Below are 23,635 nucleotides of genomic sequence, written 5' to 3'. Positions count from 1 at the left end.
AAGCTATTTCACAGGAATGCCTAGAATTTACTGGATTTGAAATCTTTGTTTCTCAGAATAAGTTGATATATGATGAATGGAGACCAATAGAAATAAATAAATCTGGTTGATTTATATGTGATGTATAAGCTGATATTGTTACTTCTTGAAATATATAAAGTTGAGAAACTATGCTATAAATTTTTAGGATGACCTAGATCAGTCTGCTTTTTTTCATAATAAACCTGTTTTTAGGCCTCTGCATGACTAAAGCTCTTGCGAGTGAACAGTCTCTGGTTTTAATTTACTTAGAAGTACAAGAGCCATCTAAGTTTCCTTGATCCCAGACACAGTTGCATATTTGCATTAAGCATCCCCAAAGGCAGTGAGACTGAGGAAGAACTTGCCTAAGGCTGATGTTTTCCCCTGAGAAAATGTCCTTTGGGAAGATTAGGGTTTTTTTCTTTTTCTCTCCTTAAAATTGTGTGCTTTTGCAGTCTACTGACTGTGCTTTATTCTTCATAATTTTTATGTGCTACTAAGATGTGAGGGAAGGATTATTGTAGAGAGGAGAAGCTTGACTGATCTCTCTGGTCTGAAACAGACTGCCGCATTTAGGGTTGCTATGATTCCATATGAAGACTCAACTGACTTTCTTTTTTTTTTTCCATTTTCTTTTTTTTTTTTTTTTTTTTTTGAGTCCTCATATGAAGATACCATTTTAAAAGAAGGCTGGGGAAATATGGTAAAATCATTGTGTCTGTGGAGTAAAAATATTGAAGTAAGGTATTTTAAAATTATGGTAAGTGACTAACTTGGAACCATGCCTTGGCATTACAGTTATTTGCCACAGAAAACAGTCATATCAGAAAAATAACCTGAGTATTTTTAAAATGTTTTCTTGGCAAAGGTTAGCACAGTGCAGCAATCCCAAAGCTCATTTGATTTTATTGTGATTCAAGTGGGAAAAGTGAGAACTGTTGATGCCAAATGTCTCAGGTGCCTGAAGCCTGACAGGCGAGTGCCTCTTATTCTACTTGCCCCTTCTAGGGCTGGCCTTCTGTCTGCCAAAGCTACCAAGAGTGACTTGTGTTCCCTTGACTTCCTGGGACTGGAGGTGATGGTGGTGGTGGTAACCTGAAACTTGACATTTTTGGCAATTTTTATTTTACCATATAGTATGTGTTTGTTTTAGTATTTTTAAAGACTTCAGTTACCATCAGGTCAAATAGATGTGTGGACCATGTGTCATGGCCACAGTAGCCCCTGGCTCCCTGTATCTAACCCCAGTTTGATCAGGGAAGATCATAGCATCTACAAATCTGCAGTAGTGTGTCTCATTCCTGCTTCCATTCTCCACCTTGTATGACTTTTCTTAAGAGCAAAATTGATCTGCTTACAGTTTGCAGAATATTCTGTGCAAATTCCCATCCTCCATCTCTGTATGTATTCTCCCTATTTGTGAATGCCTGTCTCTTCTCTTTCTTTTCCAGGTTCAGATTTTTTTTTAACTTCTTCATAGACTCAGCTTCCTACTGAGCTCTGTGTCCTGGAACAGTCCTTAGAGAATGCTACCCTGGTGAACTCTAGGGTCTGTACCTGTGGGACAAGATATTTCATGGGTGCTGGGTGAACATAGTGCAGTTTAGATTTTGATTTATCTTCAGTTCATCCTTTTAAAATTTTGACTTATGTGACTCTTTAAGGTATAGAATACATACATTGGTACACTAACATGTTTTAGTGGTTTGTAGATAATTTACATGGAATGGAAGTAGGGAAAATTTACTGTTAGACTGTGTGATCAGATGGGTTTGGAGTCATTGTACCAGTTTACCACTTGTGCTTAATAAAACACTACCTATTATCATTGTTTCTTTTTTTCATTATTGGGGATTAAATCCATGGGTGCTTTACCACTGAGCTATATTTCCCAGTCCTTTTTATTTTGTGTTCTGAGATAGAGAGTCTTGCTAAGTGCCCAGGCTGGCCTGGAACTTCTGATTCTTCTGCTATGACCTCCCATGTAACTGGGATTACCGGCATGAACCACTGTTTCTGTCTTTGTTTAAATCTCTTTATCTGGATTGCAAGGACAGTGTCTCATATCATTGGTATTTCTAATGTGTTTGCATGGTGTGTTACTAGTGATAGATGCCCAATTGGAACTTAGAAGTGAGGATGATGAAGATGGTACTGGAGAAAAGAGTTCTGCAGTGTGCAGTGTGTTGGAAGGAGTTGGTGAAAGTTAGCATCTCATTCTCCTGCAGACGTGACTTTTCAACCAGTCAAAAGCCTTCATTTGGAATGAGGCCATTTATTGTGTTTTTGTTTTGATAAAATTTTTGGTAGTCTTTAAAAAATACAATAAACTTTGAGAAAACTTTTAGATAGAAAAATTGCAGAGACAGCACAGAGTGTTCCTGTATTTCTCTTACCCAGTTTCCCCTATTGTTAACATCTTACGTTAAATGTAGTACATTTGTCGTAACTAAGGAAACAATATTAATTATTATTATTAACTGAAGTCCCCACTTGAGTATCTTTCTCATGTCCTTTTTCTCCTCCAGGATACCTCATTATGTTTAGTAGTCCTGTCTCCTTGGGCTCCTCCAGTTGTTCCTTGCTTTTGATGACCTTGACAGTTTTGAGGTGTGTTGGTCAGGTGTTTTGCACTGTCCCACCACTGAGCTTCTTTGATGGTTTTTCATGATTAGATGGGGATTATGGGTTTTGAGAGGAAGATCACAAAGATAAAATGCTTTTCTCATCATGTAATGTTAAGGGTGCTAAATGCTTTCTGCATGACCTGACACTGGTCACCTGGCTGAGGGGGAGTTTGACAGCTTTCCTCCCTCTCCAAACTGTCATTTGCACACTGCACAATGTGAGTTAATGTTCCATTCCAAGGGGGAAGTAACTACAGATATGATTTGGAATTCTTCTGTATGGGAGATTTGACTATTCTCCCCCATTTATTTCTTTATGCAAGCTTCTGTTTATATCAATTTGGACACATGGATATTTATTGGCTTTGTAATCCAGTGCTGTGGTGTTTACTTTGTTGCTCAAATTGTAGTAGCCTTGGCCCTTGGGAGTGCTTTCATTTGGCTCCTGTTTTCTTTTCTCTTTTTACGATAGTACTTCCTTACTTTCTGGCATTACAAGGAGTAACAGGCTCATCTTGTATATTCCCTGCCCCAGTCCTAGAATCAGCCTTTTCTCCAGGGAGCCCTGTTTCATTTGTTTGGAGAAGGATATTGTAAACCAAGATCTGGGTGCTGGGTTTGCTCGATGCTCCTGGGACACTTAAATAATGAGTTTTAATCTTCTGCTTCCTTTGTCTACTCTTTAGTACTGAGGGAGGAACAATTTTGTAGGGACAAAGGACCACTTAGAGACAGGCAAGTTGCAAGAAATCTGTTGATGTTCTCTCCCTGGCATTCGTTTAAATACCATCACATATATTTTGAATACCACATTTGTGGTATTAATTGCATTATGATGATATTGGTAGGATATTATTTTTCTTTTTAAAGCAGCAGATGTATGAAAAGTAGATTTGATTTACCCTCTCCACAAACAGCCAGATTTCTCAGAGTGCAAGGGGAACTTCTTTGGCCTAAACCTTTAGCAAGAGAGGATTATTTTAGGAAGTCTTTCAACATTGGAATACTTTAAAGGGATTGTAGGCAACTCCTTTAATTGGTCAAAGTTCAATAAAATATGTCCGAAGGCAAGGCTCTGGAAGTTCCCAAGGGGCTGTGGACGTGTTTCCATCTGTTTCCAGAGCTTTTCATTTCATTTTTATCACGGAAAATGTCAAACATATATTAATAAAATAAATGGTGAATCTTCACTTCCCCTTTGCCCAGCATCAGCAGTTTTAAATTTACAGTCAGTCTTGTTTCACCTGTACCCTTACCACTGCCAGCAAGCACCCTTTTGTTTTAATGTAAAACCCAGCCCCGGGTTGCTTCAGTTGTAACTGCTTCAGGAGGAAGAATGTTTTATAAAACAGGATTGCTTGTATCAGGATCAGCATCTACTGTGTAGGTATTTGCAAAAGTATAGACTTGGGATTCTGACTAACCACTTGAATCAGAGTTCTGTTCTGTTATTCTGCTCCCACCCTTTGCCCTCTGCAACACAAATACTGTATTTTCTAGATATAAAGTCATATCATTTATTTAATAGAAACCTGCGACTTGTGTAACTAAGGATGTTCAAAGAAAAAAAAAACAATTAAAATTTAAAATTAATGCTAGGTTGTGCTGATCATCATGCCTGGACATTGCTCTGAAGAGTCCTCTGTGAAAAGCAGAGGTGCTGTAACCTCTAAGTAACTTTTGTCTTTTTTTGACTTCAGCTTGACCTCAAGAAGTTGATATGAATAATAGTCTCTGTACATTTTATAACTATCCTGTATAAATACCAAAAACTGGAAGCTGGGAGCTTGACAGTAGATGATGACACTATGGACTGAGGATCTCCTGGCGTAGATGTGCCAGGCATCAGTCCACTGCAGCTTGAGTTAGGAGGCCTTGTACTATGCAGGAAGTTCAGTTAGAGCAGGTGTAACACAGCAACATCCTTAACTCCCCGCTGACTGTTCATGTGCGTGGTAACTGTCAAGGCCCCCCATCCCTCAGTTGTTAACATTTTGCTTTAAATTGTTTATTTTTCAAAGCTAATTTATTTTGATATAGACTAGAATTTGTAGCCTATTTCATGTTTTTCAATAGGTGCTTTTTAAAAAGCTAGTTATATTTTGATGTATTTGCTGTGAATGTTTTGATGTGTAAAATATTCTGATGATGAGCTAAAAAAAAGTGAACCATTTATCTCAGAAATTGCTACATTGTAATGAGTATATAATCAGTTGAGTTTGAGAACATCATAGGCTCATGCACTAGTACACTCTTAGCAACATGTATACCTTGAGTGGGAGAATTTAGTTATAAGCAGCTCTGCTAGTGTTTTCTCTTTTTTTTTAATATATTTTATTTCATTTATTTATTTATATGTGGTGCTGAGACTCGAACCCAGTGCCTCACACATGTTAGGCAAGCGCTCTACCACGGAGCCACAGCCCCAGTCCACTCTGATGGTATTTCCTTGAGAGAGAAGTTGTCCTTATTTAAGTTAAACAACTACAGTTTAATTTTAAAGGACTATGTCCTTTCCCCTTTTCAAATTCATGTTCAAAGTTTATTCCCTTAATATGGACTATTTTTTGCCATGTTGAAGAAGAGACTTGAGTTTGATACACTGAAATTGCAACTTTTTTGTTGTTATTGTTTTCAGTAGTAGAGGTTGAACCCAGGGACACTGTACCATTGAACTATATCTCCAGCCCTTTTTCCTTTTTTATTTTGAGACAGGCTCTTGCTAAATTGCTGAGGCTGGCCTTGAACTTGCAATCCTCCTGCCTCGCCTCCTGAGTCACTGGGATTACAGGCATGCACCACCACGCTGGGCTACAATCTTTATTTATGTGAAGTATATCTCTTAAGAAAGGAGGATGAGTTTGCAGTTCGTTTGCATGTTTAAACTATCTATTTTAACCAACTAGTAATTGTAAAATTTTGTAGTTTCAGCTTTTTATTGCAAAACTTATGTATTGTCATCTCTTGGGCATTTTTCAAATTAGCTCCTAAAACTGGGGGAAGTGGTGAGTGCCTGAGGTCCTAGCTCCTTGGGAGGCTGAGGCAGGAGGATTGCTTGAGCCCAGGAGTTTAAGACAACTTGGGCAACATTGTCAGGACCCCCATCTCAAAAAAAAAAAAAAAAAAAAAAAAGAAAAGAAAAAAAAGAGATTAGCTGCTAAATTTAAGTTTTAAGTGTTTCACTACAGATTCTTCCTTAGAACTCTCAATAAATTATACCTGTGCTCCTTTGAAAAGGAGATTTCTCTTCCTATCTGCCCTGCTGGTCTCTGTAGGCAGCAACTGTTCTTTCTCAAGGTTACAGCCTGTCAGTTACTGAGCAGAGCCTCACTTGACTTTTACTTCAGACTGTTATTAAAATGCAACACCCATGTGCTGATTGCTAGTAAAGCACTGAGAAATAACAAACTTACCAAAATAGTCCCTGGGAACTCTACAGAGGGCTGCTGTAGCAGTGCAATCCAGAAATCTGTAATTTAACTTCGTTTTCTTTAAGGAAAATAAAATTAACTTTGATAAAAGATCCAGTGTTAGCCCAAAAGACACTTGGTAGGTTTAGAAAATTTTGGCATTGTAAATCCTTGTCCATAGAACATTAACGCTGAAATACCAGTTTACAGGTAGAGGAATGGAGACCAGAGAAGTTAACAGTACAATCCTATATGGCAGGTAGAGTCAGGTAATTCTGGCATGGAACCCTAGCAAACAGTCATCCAGGGGAACCACCTCATACTTTAAAGACACTCTTCTTAGTGTGATATATGTAGCCTAACTCCAATTAGTCTCTTTTAGATATGTATTTTTCTAGTTATTGTCTGAAAGTATAGAGGTGAAATTTTAAACTGTCATAAATTGATTCTTGAAGAATTAAAAAAGAGTCCATTTTGAAAATTGAAAACTAAAATGCTAACCTCCATAATTAAGTTTAAAAAACCACATTTGTATATATTTACAATTATTATTATATATTATTATTTATTTATTTATCTTATTTTTTGGTACTGGGAATTTAGCCCAAGGTTGCTTAACCACTGAGCCACATCCCCAGCCCATTTTATTTTTTATTTTGAGACAGGGTCTTGCTAAATTGCGTAGGGCCTTACTAATTTGCTGAGGCTGGTCTGGAACTTGTGATCCTCCTGCCTCAGCCTCCTGAGTCACTGGGATTACAGGCGTGTGCTACCATGCCTGGCTGTTACATATGTACAACTCTTTAGTTTCCACCAATGAAATGAAATTACAGCATTTAATTAAAAGTGGTAAGAATTTTTCCTGATTTTTAAGAAATATAGTCATAAACATGTAAACATTCTTTTGTAAACATGAAAAATCTTTTAGACACCATCAATTTATCTGTGTTTTGGAGCAGAAGGTGGGGCGGCTAGGCCCTTTTTTAAGATTCTGCTAACTACTGTGATCCGCAGGAACAGTGCTCATCTGCAGGTATTTTGTGTGTTTTTTCTGGGTCTACAGGCAGGTAGGAATTAGGCATGTGCAGTAGTAGGCAAATGCCATTTTCCTTTTCTTTCTCAGCTTCTTAACACCAGCTTCTTGATCTGGGTGCTTTGTCCCTTCTTTCCTAAGCTCTAGCAACATTCTGGAGCTTGGTCAGCAGCAGCTGCCCTGGCTCTCATCCCTTCCTCTCACATGTGTAGTAAGTAGATGACAATTCACTGAATCTCTGTTTTCTACATGACCTTATCCTAGTTATCAAGGATAACTTTTTAATAGAATAATTTTATGTTTCTTTTACTACTGATCACCATATTTCTTTCCATGACCCTTTTAAAAAGGTCATCCTCTCAAGTTCAAAACCAGCCTTGGCAACTTAGTAAGGCTCTAAGTAACTTCTAGAGACCCTGTCTCAAAACTTAAACATAAATAGGTAAATAAAAACAGCTGGGGTTAAGTGCACCTGAATTCAATCCCTGCTACCAATAAATAAATAAATAAGCAAGCCAGCCGTCCTCTGTCTTCCAGGGCAGTGCGCTCCTGTCGCCTCTGCAGCACCCTCCATCTTTGTTCTTGTTCGGCTGTTTCTTTGTCACATCCCTTAAATATTTTTTGTCTCCTTGGATTTCTTTTCTTTTCCCTTCTTCCCATCCTCTTATCTCTTTTGAAAGTTATAATATTTGTCAAATAATGCATTAAATGGTTTTAAAAGTTAAATACTTTTCCAGGGCTTATAATGAAAAGAGTGAGCCCCTTTCCCCATATTGTCCCTCCCTGTCCTGGCTATTAAGATTCTGCCTGATCCCCAGCCACAGTGTCCTGCAGCTGTTTTAGCCATATTGCTAAATTACATGTTTGCACCACTGGTTTAATTAAATACTAAATTTCTTCTGTGGAAGAAGATGGTTTATACATTCACCCATGGATATGTACTTCCCCTTTTCTGTTGAGGTTTTGTGGGGGATTGAACTCTACCACTGAGCTATGTTCCAGCCCTTTAAAAAATTTTTTTTGAGACAGGGTCTCGCTAAGTTGCCTCAACCTTGCAATCCTCCCACTTCAGCCTTCAGAGTTGCTAGTATTACAGGTGTGTGCCACCAGACCTGGCTCAATAGTTTCAGAGTTTTTGATTAACTTTCTTCTCATCATTTAAGGTTTATTATTTATTTTTATGACTACAGATACTATTCCCAGTTGACCCTATGGTGTTTCTGATGATTTAAGTTTCTTTGACATCTTTTGTTTTCATTGGATTTGCCCTTTGTTGCCATTTTTTAATTTTTGTGTGCACATCATTAATGTATCCCATAGTGTTGGGCAGGGATCTAAGTTCTGGTGTGTTTGACTGGTCTGTCCTGGAACCTCTGGACCCTGTTCTGGGCTTGGAATGGTGTGCTCTCGTTGACTTTTATGTTCTTTTGAGAGATAAGAGGCCATTTGACCTATTCCTTTCCTATGTCATCTTCTTACCCTCTCCTTGGGAGCATTTAGACTTTTCTCTAGATTCTGAAAAGTTGTCAAACTGTGCCTTGGTAGGTGTCTCTTTCCATTTATCACATTCGTTAACATAGACACTCAGAAGGCCCTTTGCACCTTGAGAGCCCTGGAAAATTCTTATTTATGTTTACATACACATACCCCTTTAGGGAGAATTGTCTCCTCTTCCTTTTCTTCATTCTTTTCTTCTAAAACTTATCAGTTGGATTTTTTAGAATGAGACTCTGCTTTACTTCTGTTGATCTTTTTGTCTCTCTGTACCACTGTGTGTATTTTTCTATTATGTTTAATTGCCAGGAGCTTCCTCCATTCACTTATTCATTCATTTAGAGATGGGTCACACTGTTTGCCCAGGCTGGACTCACTCCTGGGTTCAGGTGATCCTCCACCTCAGCCTCCCAAGCTGTACCAACAGGTGCATGCCACTGTACCCGGCTCCCCTACTTTTTAAATGGTGTCTCTCTTGTCATGCATGTAGTATCTCCTCTTAATTCTGAAAATATCATAGTTATTTTGTTTTAGTTTTTTTCTTGTCCTACCCCTTCATGTCTGTTTATGTTGATTTCTGTCCTTTACCTAAGAGGTTTTCTCAAGTGTTGGGTGATTTTTTTTTGAAAGTCCACTCTTCTCAGAGCACAGGATTAAAGAACTGATTGGAGGTTTCCTCCTTGGCCCTTTTCCCTCATTCTCCACCTCACATCTGCTGGCAAGTCCTGGCGCTGCCAGCTTCCTCCTCCCGCCCTGTGCCCTTCATGGAGTAGAAGAGTGTGCCCTCTGAGCATCAGCAGGTAGTGTTATGACCTTGGACAAGTTACTTGGCCTCTCCATTGCCTGGTTTCTTCATTTTAAAATGATTACCTACTTCAAAGGTTATTGTAGAATTGCCTGAGTTTAGAATACTGCCTGGCACATGGTAATCACCATTTAAGTATTAGTATTTCATAACCCCCTGGACCAAATCACCATCATTGCTTGTGTGAATTATTAAAATATCAAAACATGTTTCCTGTTCATTCCTGTAAAATTGTAATCTCTGCTTTTCCTCATTTTTCCATAGTGCTTCTTGCCACCTGAGATACTATATACATGTACACACATATATATGTATGTGTGTGTGTGTGTGTGTGTGTGTGTGTGTATATATATATACACATATATATATAATCTTGTTATCTGTCTTCTGCATGAAAATGTAAACTGAGTGCAGGGACTGTTTTTTCACTTCTGTATTCTCAGAACCAATAGCAGTGCCTGTCTTAAAAGACTCTTAGTAGAGGTTTGTTGGAAGAATGGATGAAGGGTGGGACTTGTGGACTGATAGGTTCCATAGAAGGCAGACTGAGCAACCATAGCAGTAGGAGACATGCCTCTCCCCTTACCATCCTAACTGTCTATAGGCTTTTATCATGACTGGTCCTGAGTATCTAGAAACAGTTATATTAGGTTACATTGTCTTTGGGCTTGTCTTTCTCTATGATATAAAGACAGAGCAGTAGAAGCATTATCAAATAGGAAGCCTTAGGTGATCTTTCCTTTAAGTGCTCTGGAACCTCATCAGGATCAGTATCTGGCTTTAGTTGTGAACATAATACATAAAACTTTATTATGGAGACTTGCACATACACAAGTGGACAGAGGAGTACAATGAATTCTACCCCTGTCCTTCTCCAGGCCTCCCATCCCTGATGGCCACACCACCTTTTGCTGCATCAGCATCACAACTACTTCCTTGTTAAAGAGAAAACTAAGGACACATTACCTAATCATATTAGATTAGCAAGAATTTATGTTAGATTTTAGGAATCTGGAAGGGTTCTAAGGACACAGGCCCTGGCAAGGTGTTGTAGGAAATTTATTGAGAAAGGCAAACATGTTTTCCTGGAATCCTTAGGACTCCCTGCCTGGAAATGAACGCACATGTTTAGTCCTCTACCCTGTTCTTGGCTATACAGTGTAGACCTGGGATTGGCTCAGTGTGGAGGATCTGGTGCGACCGTCGTGTCACCCACAGTTGCATGAAAGGGAGTATCCTTCCCCCAGACATTAGGGGTACTCCAGGTGACCAGTTGTGGAGGAAGAAGTCCTGGGAAAGTGGCTCTGAGTTTCTGCTTCTGGGATTAGAAGCTTCCCGTTCCCAAACTGGCTTTAGAGAAAGATCCTGCTTGGAGGCTGTTACAGACATATAAGTGCTGTGGGTCACTTTGCATCTCAGCTGGTGCCATCAGCTGAGTTAAGATTCTAGGTTACAGACCGTCAGTCCCGTCAGTACATTGAGGTATGGGGCAAACTGGACTAATAGAAGTCATCCAGGTCTGACATTCTCTTGGCCAAATTGTGCTATCTTAGGTCTTCTGCAGTAGTTCCCATCCCAATTAGTGTTCTTAAAGTGCAAGGGAACTGACCCTTTGATAACAGATTTTAATGGACTAGGCCAAGAGAAACCAGTTTCATATAAAATGATCTCATTCACAGGTACTCATCAGCAGTTGAATTATGTAACCTTTTTGTGAGTGTGAGAGAACAATTAGACTGGTTGACCTTGGAAATCACTTCTGAACTAGCTAGCGCATAGTGAAGTTGTTCTCTTAGGCCGATGGACTTCTGCTGAGGGTCTTTGTAGAGTCTCTGATTCATCGACCAGATCATCAGTGTGTTGTTTGCCATTGTGCATGCTTGAGTATATTTAGTGCTATGTTCATTTCCCCTTCCCTTTCTAATATTAGAATACATTAGGGAGCTTTTAGATTATTTGATCTTATCATAAATAGATATATTGTTACCTTAAGAGCAAGGAAGATATTCAGTAACTTAAGAGTCAGTGCACCTTTATGATAGATGGTTTATAATTTTGAGGTATTAAATAAATAAAAATGTGTGTTCTGTGATGATTGTCCATGGTGAACTAAGTCTCTGGGATGCAAAACTACTTGTTTAAGCCGGTAGAAGAATGGTTTTCTTGGTCTTAACCTTTTCTCTTTTAAAGGCCCAAACTGTATTTTAGAGGCAGATTTTATGTCAGGACCTTAGCTTCTCTTAGTTTACTGAGTTTCCCTTTTTTTTTTTTTTTTAAAGTCTGGTAGCATCAGTTTTATTTATTTATTTATTTATTTATTTGGTTTTGCAATGCAGGGAATTGAACCCAGGTCCTTGTGCATGCTACGCAAGCCCTCTACCACTGAACTAAACCCCCAGTTCTTCACTGAAGGCACAAGGTTCTATTGTATAAATTTCCTGAGGTGAGAGGGTCTAGGGAAACAAAAAACAGACGAGTTGTGTAAAGTACCTGGCGTGAGGACTTGCCTAGCATTCTCAGGGCCTAGGGGACAGTACCTAGCACTGCCCAAGATGAAAAAGCTGAATGTTAAAGTACCTAATAGAAGCTTCACATTCCCATTACCTGCACTTTATACACGGCCTCACGGTCATCCCCACACCCACATGTCCTGGGAAGACAGGAAGGAAGGCAATGTCTGCTTATTCCTGGTGTTATCAGGAAGGGATTCCCATCCAGTGGGATGGTGTTCTTTCTTTCTTTCTTTCTTTCTTTTTTTTAATATTTTATTAGGTATTGACAGACCTTTATTTATTTATTTTTGTTTATTTATTTATTGGCAGTGCTGAGAATCAACCCAGTGCCTCACACATTTGAGGCAAGCACTCTACCACAGAACCACTACCCCAGCCCCTCTTTTTTTTTTTTTTTTTTTTTTAAGAGATAGGGTCTTGTTGAATTGCTTAGGGCCTCACTAAGTTGCTGAGGCTGGGTTTGAATTCCCAGTCCTCCTGCCTCAGCCTCCTGAGCTGCTGGGATTACAGGTGTGCCATCACACCCGGCTGGGATGGCGTTCAGTATTACAGACTGAACCCTGTTGTCCTCCTCCCCCATAACTCAAACCACGACTGGTTTTTGGAGGTAGGGCCCTTTGAAGAGGTGAATAAGCTAAAATGAGGTTATAAGGGTGGGCTGCTGTAATCCAGTCTCAGTAGGGTCCATAAGAAAAGAGGAAATGTGAGTGGGACTTTGTGGCATACACCTGCAATCCCAGCTACTTGGATGCAGATGCAGGAGGATTACAAGTTTGAGGTCAACCTGGGCAACTTGGTGAGACTCTGTCTCCAAAAATAAAATATAAAGGACTGGGGATGTAGCTCAGAGAGAGAGTCCTTGCCTAACATGTGCAAGGTGCTAGGTTCTATCACAAGTGCTGCAAAGTAATAATAGTGAAAGAGAAGAAATTTGGACAAAGAGATAGCAGGTATGTGCACAAGAAAATCCCATGTGGGGATACAATAAGGTAGCCATCTGCAAGGCAAGGAGTGAAGCCTCAGGGGAAATCAGGCCAGCTGGCACCTTCAAGCCTCCAAAACTATGGGACATTTATTTTCTGTTGAAGGCCCTTATCTGTGGTGTTTTGTTTCAGCAGCACTAGTAAACTCAAACGCATAATGTTCAGACAAAGTTATAGTTAAGTTTTAGAAGCATCAATTTAGGTTCCTTTTTAAAAAATAAACGTTGGAGTGGAGGCCACAGGTCATGGCTCACCAGGAGAGGAGCCCTGCTCTTGCACTGGGCTCTCTAAGCTCATCACTCCCTGGGGCTCCGTGGAGAAGTGGGTGCCTTTGGATTCTTGCTTCACTTGCCCAGACTATAACTACTCTGATAGCTTCTGTGAAGTGAGGGTGGAGAAGTTGGGGCTTGTGGATGAATACCTGTCATCACTGGAGAACACAGGTTGGGGAAATCTACTTTTAAAAAAAAAACTTATTTTTTAAAGAAAACAGTTGCTAAAAAGAAATTGCAAATTGGGTAAATAATGTTGTGGGAGTTTCTGGAAACCTGGGGAATAACTGATATTACCGCAATATAGTGTATGTTGGTGGAAAATCCTTGCCAAGTAAGGGCATAAAATTACTGAAGGAGTGCTACTAAAATAATCTATCTTTTTTTTTTTTAAACAGAATCTAATAGTCTTTTTTTTTTTTTTTTTTTTTTTTAGAGAGAGAGAATTTTTTAATATTTATTTATTTATTCTAGTTTTTCGGCGGACGCAACATCTTTGTTTGTATGTGGTGCTGAGGATCGAACCCAGGCCTCACGCATGCCGGGCGAGTGCGCTACTGCTTGAGCCACATCCCCAGCCCAAAATAATCTATCTTGTTTGACCCTGAAAGCCTGTTTATTTGTTAACTGGTGGGTTACTTATGGGTTGGTCTCTGGCCTTCTTGCTCATCTCCCTCCCTTGGTGGTTCCCCTTGGTTGCTGTCTTTCTCCCTCTTTTGTCCTGGCCTGGGCTCACAGTGGTGGATCACAGAGGCCTGGTCCCTGACCCCAAGAGGGGAAGACACATTTAAGCTAGTGGTCAGTTCTTTGATGGGGAAATGCAGTAATTGAGGGTCCAAAGGCAGGAACTCTGTTTTTAAAAGACTTTAGGGATGATTTCCACAATGGGCAAGAGGAAGAGGGATCAGTGGCAGAGTTTTCCTGGCAGGGGAGGGATGTAAGACTAAAGTGACAGAAGATGGGTCTGGGAGGATGAGAGAGGTCACCATAGCCCTTACTTGAGAGCTGGAGTCCAGGTTGCAGAGGTAAAAGGTAGCCTGGGGACACAGGACAAATCGCCCTCTGAAGGAACCAGTCCTGCTAATACCTGATTCTGGACTTGTAGCCTCCAAAAATGTGAGGTAATAAATTTGTTTTGTTTAAGCCACCCCCTTTGTATTACTTTTGTGGCATTCCTGGCTAGCTAAGACACTTTATTAAGAGCAGGCAAGAATATAGATTGCAAATTGTTATATCTACCTTTTTCTATTTAAACTTTATTTAATGCATGGAAAAAATGTTTATGTAATAAAAGGAAAACTTGAGGCATTTACAAGACTAAATAGAGAACATGGTGAAGTCCCTCATACTTTTCATCCAGCCCGAACTCCATCCACTCCCTGTGCCTCTTGTGCTATTCTGACACAAATTTCCGACATTGCTACATGGGTCTCTATCTCTAAAAGATAAGGATTATGTTTTTAAAGTCAGCATGTTACCATTAACATTCTTAGGAGAAATGATTCTTACATCCTGAACATGGTCAATTATTCAGTGTTTGGCTTTCCAACATCTCAAATGTCATGATTTTTAATAGTTTTTGAGTTGTGATTGAGGTAACATCTATACAGTGCACTTAGTTGGAGTGTCTTTTTGGTCTCAGTGTCTGACACTCCCCTTTCTTCACAGTTCATCGTCTTTCAGTGAAGGCTGTGTTTTGCCAATTGTATTGCAGTGGTAGGTGAGTTTTTTTTTTTTTTTTTTTAACTTTTTCATTTTTTAAAATTTTTTATTTGTTCTTTTTAATTATACATAATTGTAGAGTGTATTTTAACATTATACATACATGGAGTATAACTTCCCGTTCTTGTATTTGATGTGAACTTACATTGGTGGTGTGTTCATATATGAACATAGAAAAGTTATATCCAGTTCATTCTCCTGTCTTTCCTATTCCCATCCCCCACCTTCCCTTCATTCCCCTTGTCTAATCCAAAGAACTTCTGTTCTTCTCTCTCCCTCCCTGCCTGCCTTACTGTGCATTAGATCTGCATGTCAGAGAGAACATTCTGCCTTTGGTTTTTTGGGATTGTATTATTTCACTTAGCATGATAATCTCCAGTTGTATCCATTTACCAGCAAATGCCATATTTCATTCTTCTTTATGGCTGAGTAACATTCCATTATGCGCGCGCACACAAACACACACACACACACACACACACATAAATCACATTTTCTTTATCCATTTATCTGATGAAGGGCATGTGGGTTTGTTCCATAGCCTAGCTGTTGTGAATTGAGCTGCTGTAAACATTGATGTGGCCACATCACTATAGTATGTTGATTTTAAGTTCTTTGGGTATAGACTGAGGAGTGGGATAGCTGGGTCAAATGGTGATTCCATTCCAAGTTTTCTGAGGAATCTCCATATCCATTGGTAGTTTTTAAAGCATGCTGTTCTATTTCTGCCACCTACATCAGTGTTTGAATCAGTTCAGGTTTGATCCTCTGTTGTTGTTTGTTTGGGGTTTACTGTTTCCAAGGTGATATGTGTTTTCCCATCAGGAAACAAGTGATGTCTTGTCTTTGTGTGCATGCGACCAGCTATTGATATGAATTTCACAGGTCATGAAATATTATACTTCTGGTGTTTTCTTAAACAGCTATTCAAAAATGTAAATTATTAGCTACTCTTAGCTTGTAGGCCTTTAGAAAACAAACCATGGACATGGTTTAATTCATAGGCCATGGTCTCCCAATCCATCTAAGGTATCTCTCTGCTGTGATTGGACGTAGTTTGTCCTCCAGCAGTTCTTGTGTTGAAGGCTTGGTCTGCAGTGTGGTGGTGTGAGGTGATGGACCTTCAAGAGGTGGGGTCTGACTGGGTGCAGTGGCACTTGCCTGTAATCCCAGCAGCTTGGGAGGCTGAGGCAAGAGGATCATGAGTTTAAAGCCAGCCTCAGCAAAAGTGAGGCGCTAGGCAACTCAGTGAGACCCTGTCTCTCTATAAAATACAAAATAGGGTTGGGGATGCGGCTCAGTGATTGAGTATCACTGAGTTCAATTCTTGGTACCCCCCCCCCTCAAAAAAGAGGTGGGGTCTGGTGGGACGTCATTAGGTCATTGGGTACACTACCCTCAGAAGGGATTGATGCTGGGATTGTAGAGTGAGTTCGTTGCTCTCTTAAGAGTGCTTACAAGAGCCAGATCCCTGAATCTGATTTCTATCTCACCATGATGTCTCCCATATGTGCTCCCACCATCATGCCATCTGACATGAGGCCTTCACCAGAGGCCATCTGATTTTGAACTCTCAGTCTCCAAAACTCAGCTCAGTTAACCCCATTTTCTTTATACATTATCCAGCCTCAGATATTTTGTTATAGCAATGGAAGACAGACTCATACACTATAAGAGGGAAACTTCTTAAACCACACTGATACCAACAGTCAGTGTTACAAAACAATGTTGAATTGTTTTCTACAATTCTTGGTGATGCCAGCAGTGAATAAGCATCTTTTGTTGCCCAAGGCTGGGGTCTTAAATAAGCAAATCATTCTCAAAGAAACCAACACACACCCCCCCCAGTGATTGACAATGATTGACAATGATTTTCTGTCTGTAGCAGAAAATATAAAAGGGGAGCCTGGAACATATCAGGAAACAATGCAGCCCAAGTCTCCTGGGATCTTGGCAGAGGGCTTGGGAGCAGAACTTTGCAGAGGTCTTGCTGGCCAAAGATGGACTAGCATGAGCATCAGTAAGAATAACAAGAGGATTGAAGCCCATCAGGTAGTTTAAATCCATCAGCTTATAATGATTTCCTGAAACAATATCAGTAACATTTCTAACTGGTAACTGCCACAGAATGCTAGTGAACCAACTCATATTTTAAAACAATTGGTAAAGAGAGAGGAAGATTTTAGTGTCTAGCCTTTCTTTCCCCTTGACTTGAACCTCTGGGTAACCAAACAAATATGAGGAAACTTGTGTATAAAAGCACATGAGGGAGACACTGGAGGAGGAGTGACAAAATGAGATGCCAGTATGCTGTAATCCCCGATTGAGCTGGACATTGGTCATCATTTCTTTTTACCTGTGGACCTTGAATGGTTTTTTTTTTTTTTTTAATCCAGAAGTGAACTCATGGGCAAGTCTTTAGTTAATTACATGTGTGTTCAAGTTCCATGAGGTTCTAGGCATCAGATAATTGGGCTGAATTTGTGATGGTAAATTAATTGTTGTGTAGTGCTCCTGCCATGCCTTGAGTCAGTGCTGAGAAACCACCTCTCCAAATTACCTGTCTCTAAAGCAGATAATAGGTACCTACCTGCCTCTTAAGAGTTCCTCCAGTTTTCTACTCATTAAGTCGAGTGCTAGATAGCTATTAGAATGCTTTGGAAACCGTAAAATGAAAACTCATGGGATGTGCTATGGAGATGCCAAATGCACCAAGTACCCCAAACCTCTAATTATCCTCCTCCTTGGTGTATACTCAGGAAAGCTGTCTAAATGTATGGTGACACTCCTGTCACTGTTGATGTTTTTTGGAGATGATTGATTGACTTATGCGTCTCTGGATGTCGTAAGCTGGCAGTGTAGAGGGGAAGCACCCTTCCTCATAGTTTTCTGACAGTTGCAACCAGAAGCCTTTTCAGTTTGGGTTTTTGGTTTGGCCATTGGGACCTGGGGGTTTCAGTTGTGGTTGCCCACGTCTAGGACTTACTTCCTCTCTGTGGTTTGTGCAAACCCATCTCACCTTCCCACCTGTGATTTGATTTCCTCATTTTATGAGAGTTTTTCTCCCATTGGTATACAGAGTTTATTTAAAGCACAGAGCTTTGGACTTTTCAAAGAAAAACATCAATAAATAGATAGTTTTTGAAAGTGGTAACTTAAAAATGTCTGCTTGAGGCCAAATTGTTTCTCAAACAGAAATCTCTAGAGTCCTTTTAATGAGACCGTTAGGCCCTGAGATTGAGTGTGGCGTTCACATTGAGGAAATCTGAGGAAGGGAGGGCAGCCACCCACCGACAGCTCCTAGAGGAACAGGCATGGGGGAAAGGTCAGGCAAAATCTGGCCCAGCTCGTTGTTCCTGATGTGGGTGTGCCTTCGTGCCTGCCCGATGACTCATGGAAGACCACTTCATGAATCAGATAGCTGGACTGCCCTTCCTGCAGGCCTGATCCAGTTTTACAATAAATGTACAGTGTATAAGAGTTTAAAAAAAAAAAAAAAAATCCTGTGGGTGAAAAGAGAGGAAAAGGTAGGTTTGTGGAGTTTGGAGGAGGCCCTGGAGTATGAACCGCCTCCATGAACAGTAATAGACTTAGGTTCAGAGCACACCAGGCTGTTTCAAATGTTAAAAGGTAATCATGTGAAGGCAGAACTGCGGTGTCCAGGAAGGGATAGGGACCTGTTCTGAACATCTGCCCTTGGGGCCTGTATCCCCTTGTGCTTGGGGCATATCCCTTTCCTTATCTGTGAAGGGGAGCTATCCAGTTGCTTCAGAGGCCTTGTTGTATTATTATGAAATAATACTATATTTTATCAAATCTCAGATGATTAAGTCACACCCTTCTTTAATCTGTAAAAAAAAGAAATGCTGCCAGTTAAACCAGTGTAGTTTCAAGTGTGATGCACCTGAAATTCAGGCTTGTTAAAATGAGGTGGACAAACTATATTTAAAAATCAATAAAATATGCCATACTGCATGTGAAAGCACTCTGCTACATAACCCTCAGTAGTCATATTCACTCAGGAGAGGGAAGTGGAGTTGTCAAGATTAAATACCAGGGCTGGGGTTGTGACTAAGTGGCAGCGCGCTTGCCTAGCATGTGTGAGGCCTGGGTTCAGTTCTCAGCACCACATACAAATACGTAAAATTAAGGTCCAGATATAACTAAAAAAAGGTTGAATGCCAGTGGGGAAGCACCAGCCACATTAGGTGAGGAGAAAGCTGCGAAGGTAGAGAAAGGGCCCTCTTGCTCTTTACTCATTGGAAGTTGGTTTCCAGGGTCTCAGGCTCCTCGAGTCATTCACAAGGTGCCTGACTAGGAGATCCTTATTCTCAGTCACAGTTGATTTGCCTCCAGATTGGCTTTGAAAGGAGCCATGTGTCTCTCCTCTCTGTGGACTTTGTTGACTTACAGCTGCAGGCTCTCAGTACCCGTGGCCAACTGTGTTGCTCCTGAACATAGACTTCAACAGGGCTGAGCCCACCAGTGACCTTGAAGTTTCAGTATTGCTTTTACAAGTGAACCTTTGGATATTGAAAAAGAACTAGTCCTGTTTACAGTTCATTTTAGACTTCTCTGATACAAAGGTTATTTTATACTCAAGAATATGTTTTGCTCACTTAGGAATTTGGGTTCATTTCCATAGTTTCACCTAAAAAATGGTGACATCGTTAACCTGCCTCTGCCTTCTGTTTGGTGCAGTAGCCATAGATGATAATTTCAAGGAAAAGTTTATTTCTTGGTAAAACACCAGCAGCTGAGTGAACAGTTTGCTCAAAAAAGGTTCAGAATTATCCTAGTTGAATGTTTTCCAGGAGAACTAAGTTCTTTCTAAAAATAAGATGTAAAAATCTTTATGCTCTAAGTTGGGATGGGCCAGATAGTAAAATATTTTAGGCTTTGTGGTTCAGTATCCATTACATATTCTTTTTGCTTGTTTGTTTTTAAAGCAGACCCTTAGAGATGTAAAACTCTTAACTTAGCTAGAGGTCCCCCCATGTAGCAACTGCACACAGATTGTAGTGTGGCAGACACCCCTCTGTTAGAAGCTCTTATCATGGCCAGGGCTCCTTAAAAACGTGGCTGATTCTAGGGCCAGTGTAGGAAAATACAAGAGGAACCTTGCTGTAGTGCCAGAAAGTGCCAGAAAGTGAAGTGGTGTTGGATTCAAAAGAACTGGATGGGGCACTACCTAAGGAGCCAGCAGTCAACTGGAAAGAACCTCCAGTGGCCAATGCTGGAGCAGCTTGAGCCACAAAATAAATAATGGTAATATTGGATTGTAACCCCAAGGACAAACATCCATTTATACAGTAAATAGCTGTATAAGTAAGTGATGGGATAAAATAAATACATGGAGGAGAAAGTATAAGTATTCCTTACAGAAGGGTTTTAAATAACAAATGTAGAAGGAATGAAGGACCTAGAAAACTGCATTAAAACATCTTGGTATCAATCACTGCAGGCAAGATGTGCAGGTGAATGAGAAAGTGGGTATGCAAAACCTTAAGGAGAAGCAGAGTATTTACATAACAAAGTATCTCCCCTCAAGTACCTATTTATTAGTAGCTGTAGTATTTTTTTGTTGTTGTTGTTGTAGATGGACACAAAACCTTTATTTTATTGATTTATTTTTGTATGGTGCTGAGGATCCAACCCAGTGCCTCATATGTGCTAGGTGAGCGCTCTACCACTGAGCTATAATCCCAGCCCTGCTGAGGTTTTTTTTGACATGTCTGCAAATTCTTCAGGAGTCCTCCCTCCACAAAGTCTAGCTTACTTTCCTTCTCTGTGGGTATGCACTTGACTTTGGGACCTGCTTGTAAGGCAGAGAGTCTGCCAAGAGAAGACTGTATGTTGGAGAGACTACCTGGCCACATGGTCAAATTTCAGCACACTAGGAACAAGTTATGTGCCCCTGATGTGATGCAAGAACAAAGTCATCTCACCCCTGTGGTGTTCTAGGTTTTTCCCAAATACTGTAAACTTTCTCTAATCCTGGGAAAACATCAGACCACCCAAGTTGAGGAATATTCTGCAGAATAACTGACCAGTGCTGTTCAGAAGTATCAAAGTTATGGGACACATGGAAAGACTGAGAAAATCAGAGATAGGAGGAGACTAGGGGGCAAGAATACTAACACTGCATTTAACCTGGAATTAAAAAAAAGACTTTAGTGGAGAAAATTGTAAAATCCAAATAAAGTTTGAAGCTCCATTAATAGTGTTATGCCAGTGTTTTTTCCCTAGTTTTGATGAATATACCACAGAAATATAAGATTTGAGCATTAATGGAAACTGGGCAAAGGGTATGTGGGAACTCTGAATTCTCTCTACAACTCTTCGCTAAATCTAAGATTATTGTAAATTAAAGTTTAAGAAAAAAATTTTCTATTCTGGATTGACCATCAGCTTTATCATAAGCAATTATTATATATCTTATTAACCCTTGGTCCCTTTTATATCTAGAAGAAAGTATCAGTAGTTAAGATTGATTTTGGAATGTATATGTTTTTAATGTTATTTTTTTCTCTCTCTCTCTCTCTAGGGGAGGCACCTACTACAGAAGTTCCTGTATCGTTTGTAATCCTGTCTGTGTGCAGCTTAATGATATTAATAGTGTTAATTGCAAACTGTGTTTCCTGCTGTAAGGACCCAGAAATAGACTTTAAGGTGAGCACAGATGCAGAAACCTATAGTCATCTTCGGATATGTTTACCGTAGAGTGGCTATGCACCAGTGTTCTGGGAGCAGGGCTCAGCAGACTTTTTTTGTAAGGGCCAGGTATTAAATCTTGTGGGCCATAAAGTCTCTGTTAACAGCACCCTAAACCTCAGCCCTGCAGTCGTAGTGCTACATTAACCAAAGAACTGTGTTAACAAATGGTCTTGGCTTTGTGCCAGTAAAACTAGATTTACAAAAACTGGCAGTTTGGTTATGGCCCTTGGCCTTAGTTTGGCAACCCTGCCTTGGAGCATCTTTGATAATAAGCACAGGGTGTGGTGAGTTTAAGTTTTTGCTAGGTGGGAATAAAGCATCGGGATTGAACTTACTTGCTATAAAGTTTATGTGTAAGAACAGACTGGTTTGGGTTTTTCCTAAACTTTTGTAGGCTGGTGAATTTGTGGTCATTAGATCACAAAGGGTTCCCCCCAGTGTTTTGTGTATGAGGAAGAGTATTGAAGCCTCAGGTTTGCCTTGAAACCTTGAGTTCCCCAAAGAGGGGGAGAATGCTGCTCACTATAAAACCCTGGCCCAGAGAGGAATGACAGAGAGGGGCTGATATAGCAGCAGATGGATGGGATCTACCAGAAAACAATCTGGGAACTCCTGCTTTATAGCTTGCTGCATGCCTGCTAGCTTGTATTAGTGTTCCAAAAATATTAGTTAAGAAGGAGTATATGGGGAAAGTAAATAGGGAGTGCATGCACCCAGAGAAAACGCACCTCAATGTGTTGCCCTCTGACTGCACTGTCCTGAAGGCCACATATTGGAAAACAAAAGTTTTCTTCTCACCCAAACCTTTTCAATGGGCATGGGACCTGATTTCTATAGCTTCCTAATTGTTTTATTGTGTGGTCTCTATTCTGGAGTCTGCCGGCAGCTCTAAAGACTTAGGAAGGTGCGTTGTCTCTGTACCCAACACTGCATTACGCACAGAAGGCCAAGAGCAAGGGAAGGCTGCAGGAGACTCACCCAGCATGGGCCACTGTCTGTGGAAAAGTTGGCCTGCCTGGGCCTGTGCGGCTTTATTCACAGCACCAGCCTCTGGGCTATCACATCACTGTCGACATTTCTGTGGGGACTTAATGACATCCCAGTAGGGGGCACATTTGTGGATAGAGAATCTGTGTCCCCTCATGGTCAATTTTGCTGAGGGACTTTGCACAGAAACCTGGCCATTTCGGGACAAAGATAAAGTCTGATCAATGTTGCTGATAGTGAAGTCAGGTCTCACATTTCATGATATCTCATTCTTGCCTCAGCAATTCTTGCCTGTTTTGAATGCCAGTATTGAATGAAGGAGTTTATTGTGATGCTTCCTCAAGGCTGGGATTCTTTTTTTTTTAAATTTTTTTATTGGTTGTTCAAAACATTACAAAGCTCTTGACATATTTCATACATTAGATTCAAGTGGGTTATTCTTTATTGCTATCCAGCAAGCTGGGGTGATTTCTGATGCAGGGGCCACAGTGCTCTGGGGCCTGTGTGACTAAATAAGAATATTGCTGGGCTGGGGCTGGGGCTCAGCAGCGGAGCGCTTGCCTAGCATGCATTAGGCACCGGGTTTGATCCTTAGCACCAAATACAAAAGTAAACAAATAAAATAAAGGCATGCTGTCCAAAAAAAAGAATATTGTCATCTGTTTCCTTTGGATATAGGGCTCTGCAATTTTAGAACTGAATGGTCCCAGAGAAGTCCCTTTACACACCAGGAAGCTACAGTCTGGAAAAGTGATTTGCCTAAGTTCATCCAGACAGCCACTGGCATAACTGTAAGAGATACCCATTACCCAGGCTTATGTCATTTTTTTCAATTACTATTATACTGTATCACCTCTCTGAATTTTTAGAATCATCTACTGGTATATTTACTGGTTATGTCATGTTGCTGCCACATTTTGGGTGGCGTTATTTTTAAGATAAAGCGTGATGGACAAAGTCCTTTTAATGAAAAACCCTTTAGGAATGTCCAAAAGAAAAACTGAACAATCTCTTTATTCAGATATGTCCTCACGTATTGAACTTTTGAGTA

General features: G+C 40.3%; 1 protein-coding gene across 3 annotated transcripts in view; it reads left to right on the top strand.

Moving 5' to 3' along the window:
- Lmtk2 (lemur tyrosine kinase 2) overlaps positions 1–23,635 on the top strand; it is an 85,473-nt gene that overhangs the window by 4,766 nt on the left and 57,072 nt on the right. For all 3 annotated transcript variants that reach the window (XM_076840015.1, XM_076840016.1, XM_076840014.1), the window contains exon 2: positions 21,428–21,552. In XM_076840015.1, the coding sequence (XP_076696130.1) occupies positions 21,428–21,552 (125 nt within the window). The remainder of the gene's footprint in view (positions 1–21,427; positions 21,553–23,635) is intronic.

The sequence above is a fragment of the Callospermophilus lateralis genome, chromosome 19 (assembly GCF_048772815.1).
Source record: "Callospermophilus lateralis isolate mCalLat2 chromosome 19, mCalLat2.hap1, whole genome shotgun sequence".
NCBI lineage: Eukaryota > Metazoa > Chordata > Mammalia > Rodentia > Sciuridae > Callospermophilus > Callospermophilus lateralis.
The sequence above is the reverse complement of the archived record's forward strand: the minus strand, read 5'-3'. Positions and strand labels throughout refer to the sequence as shown.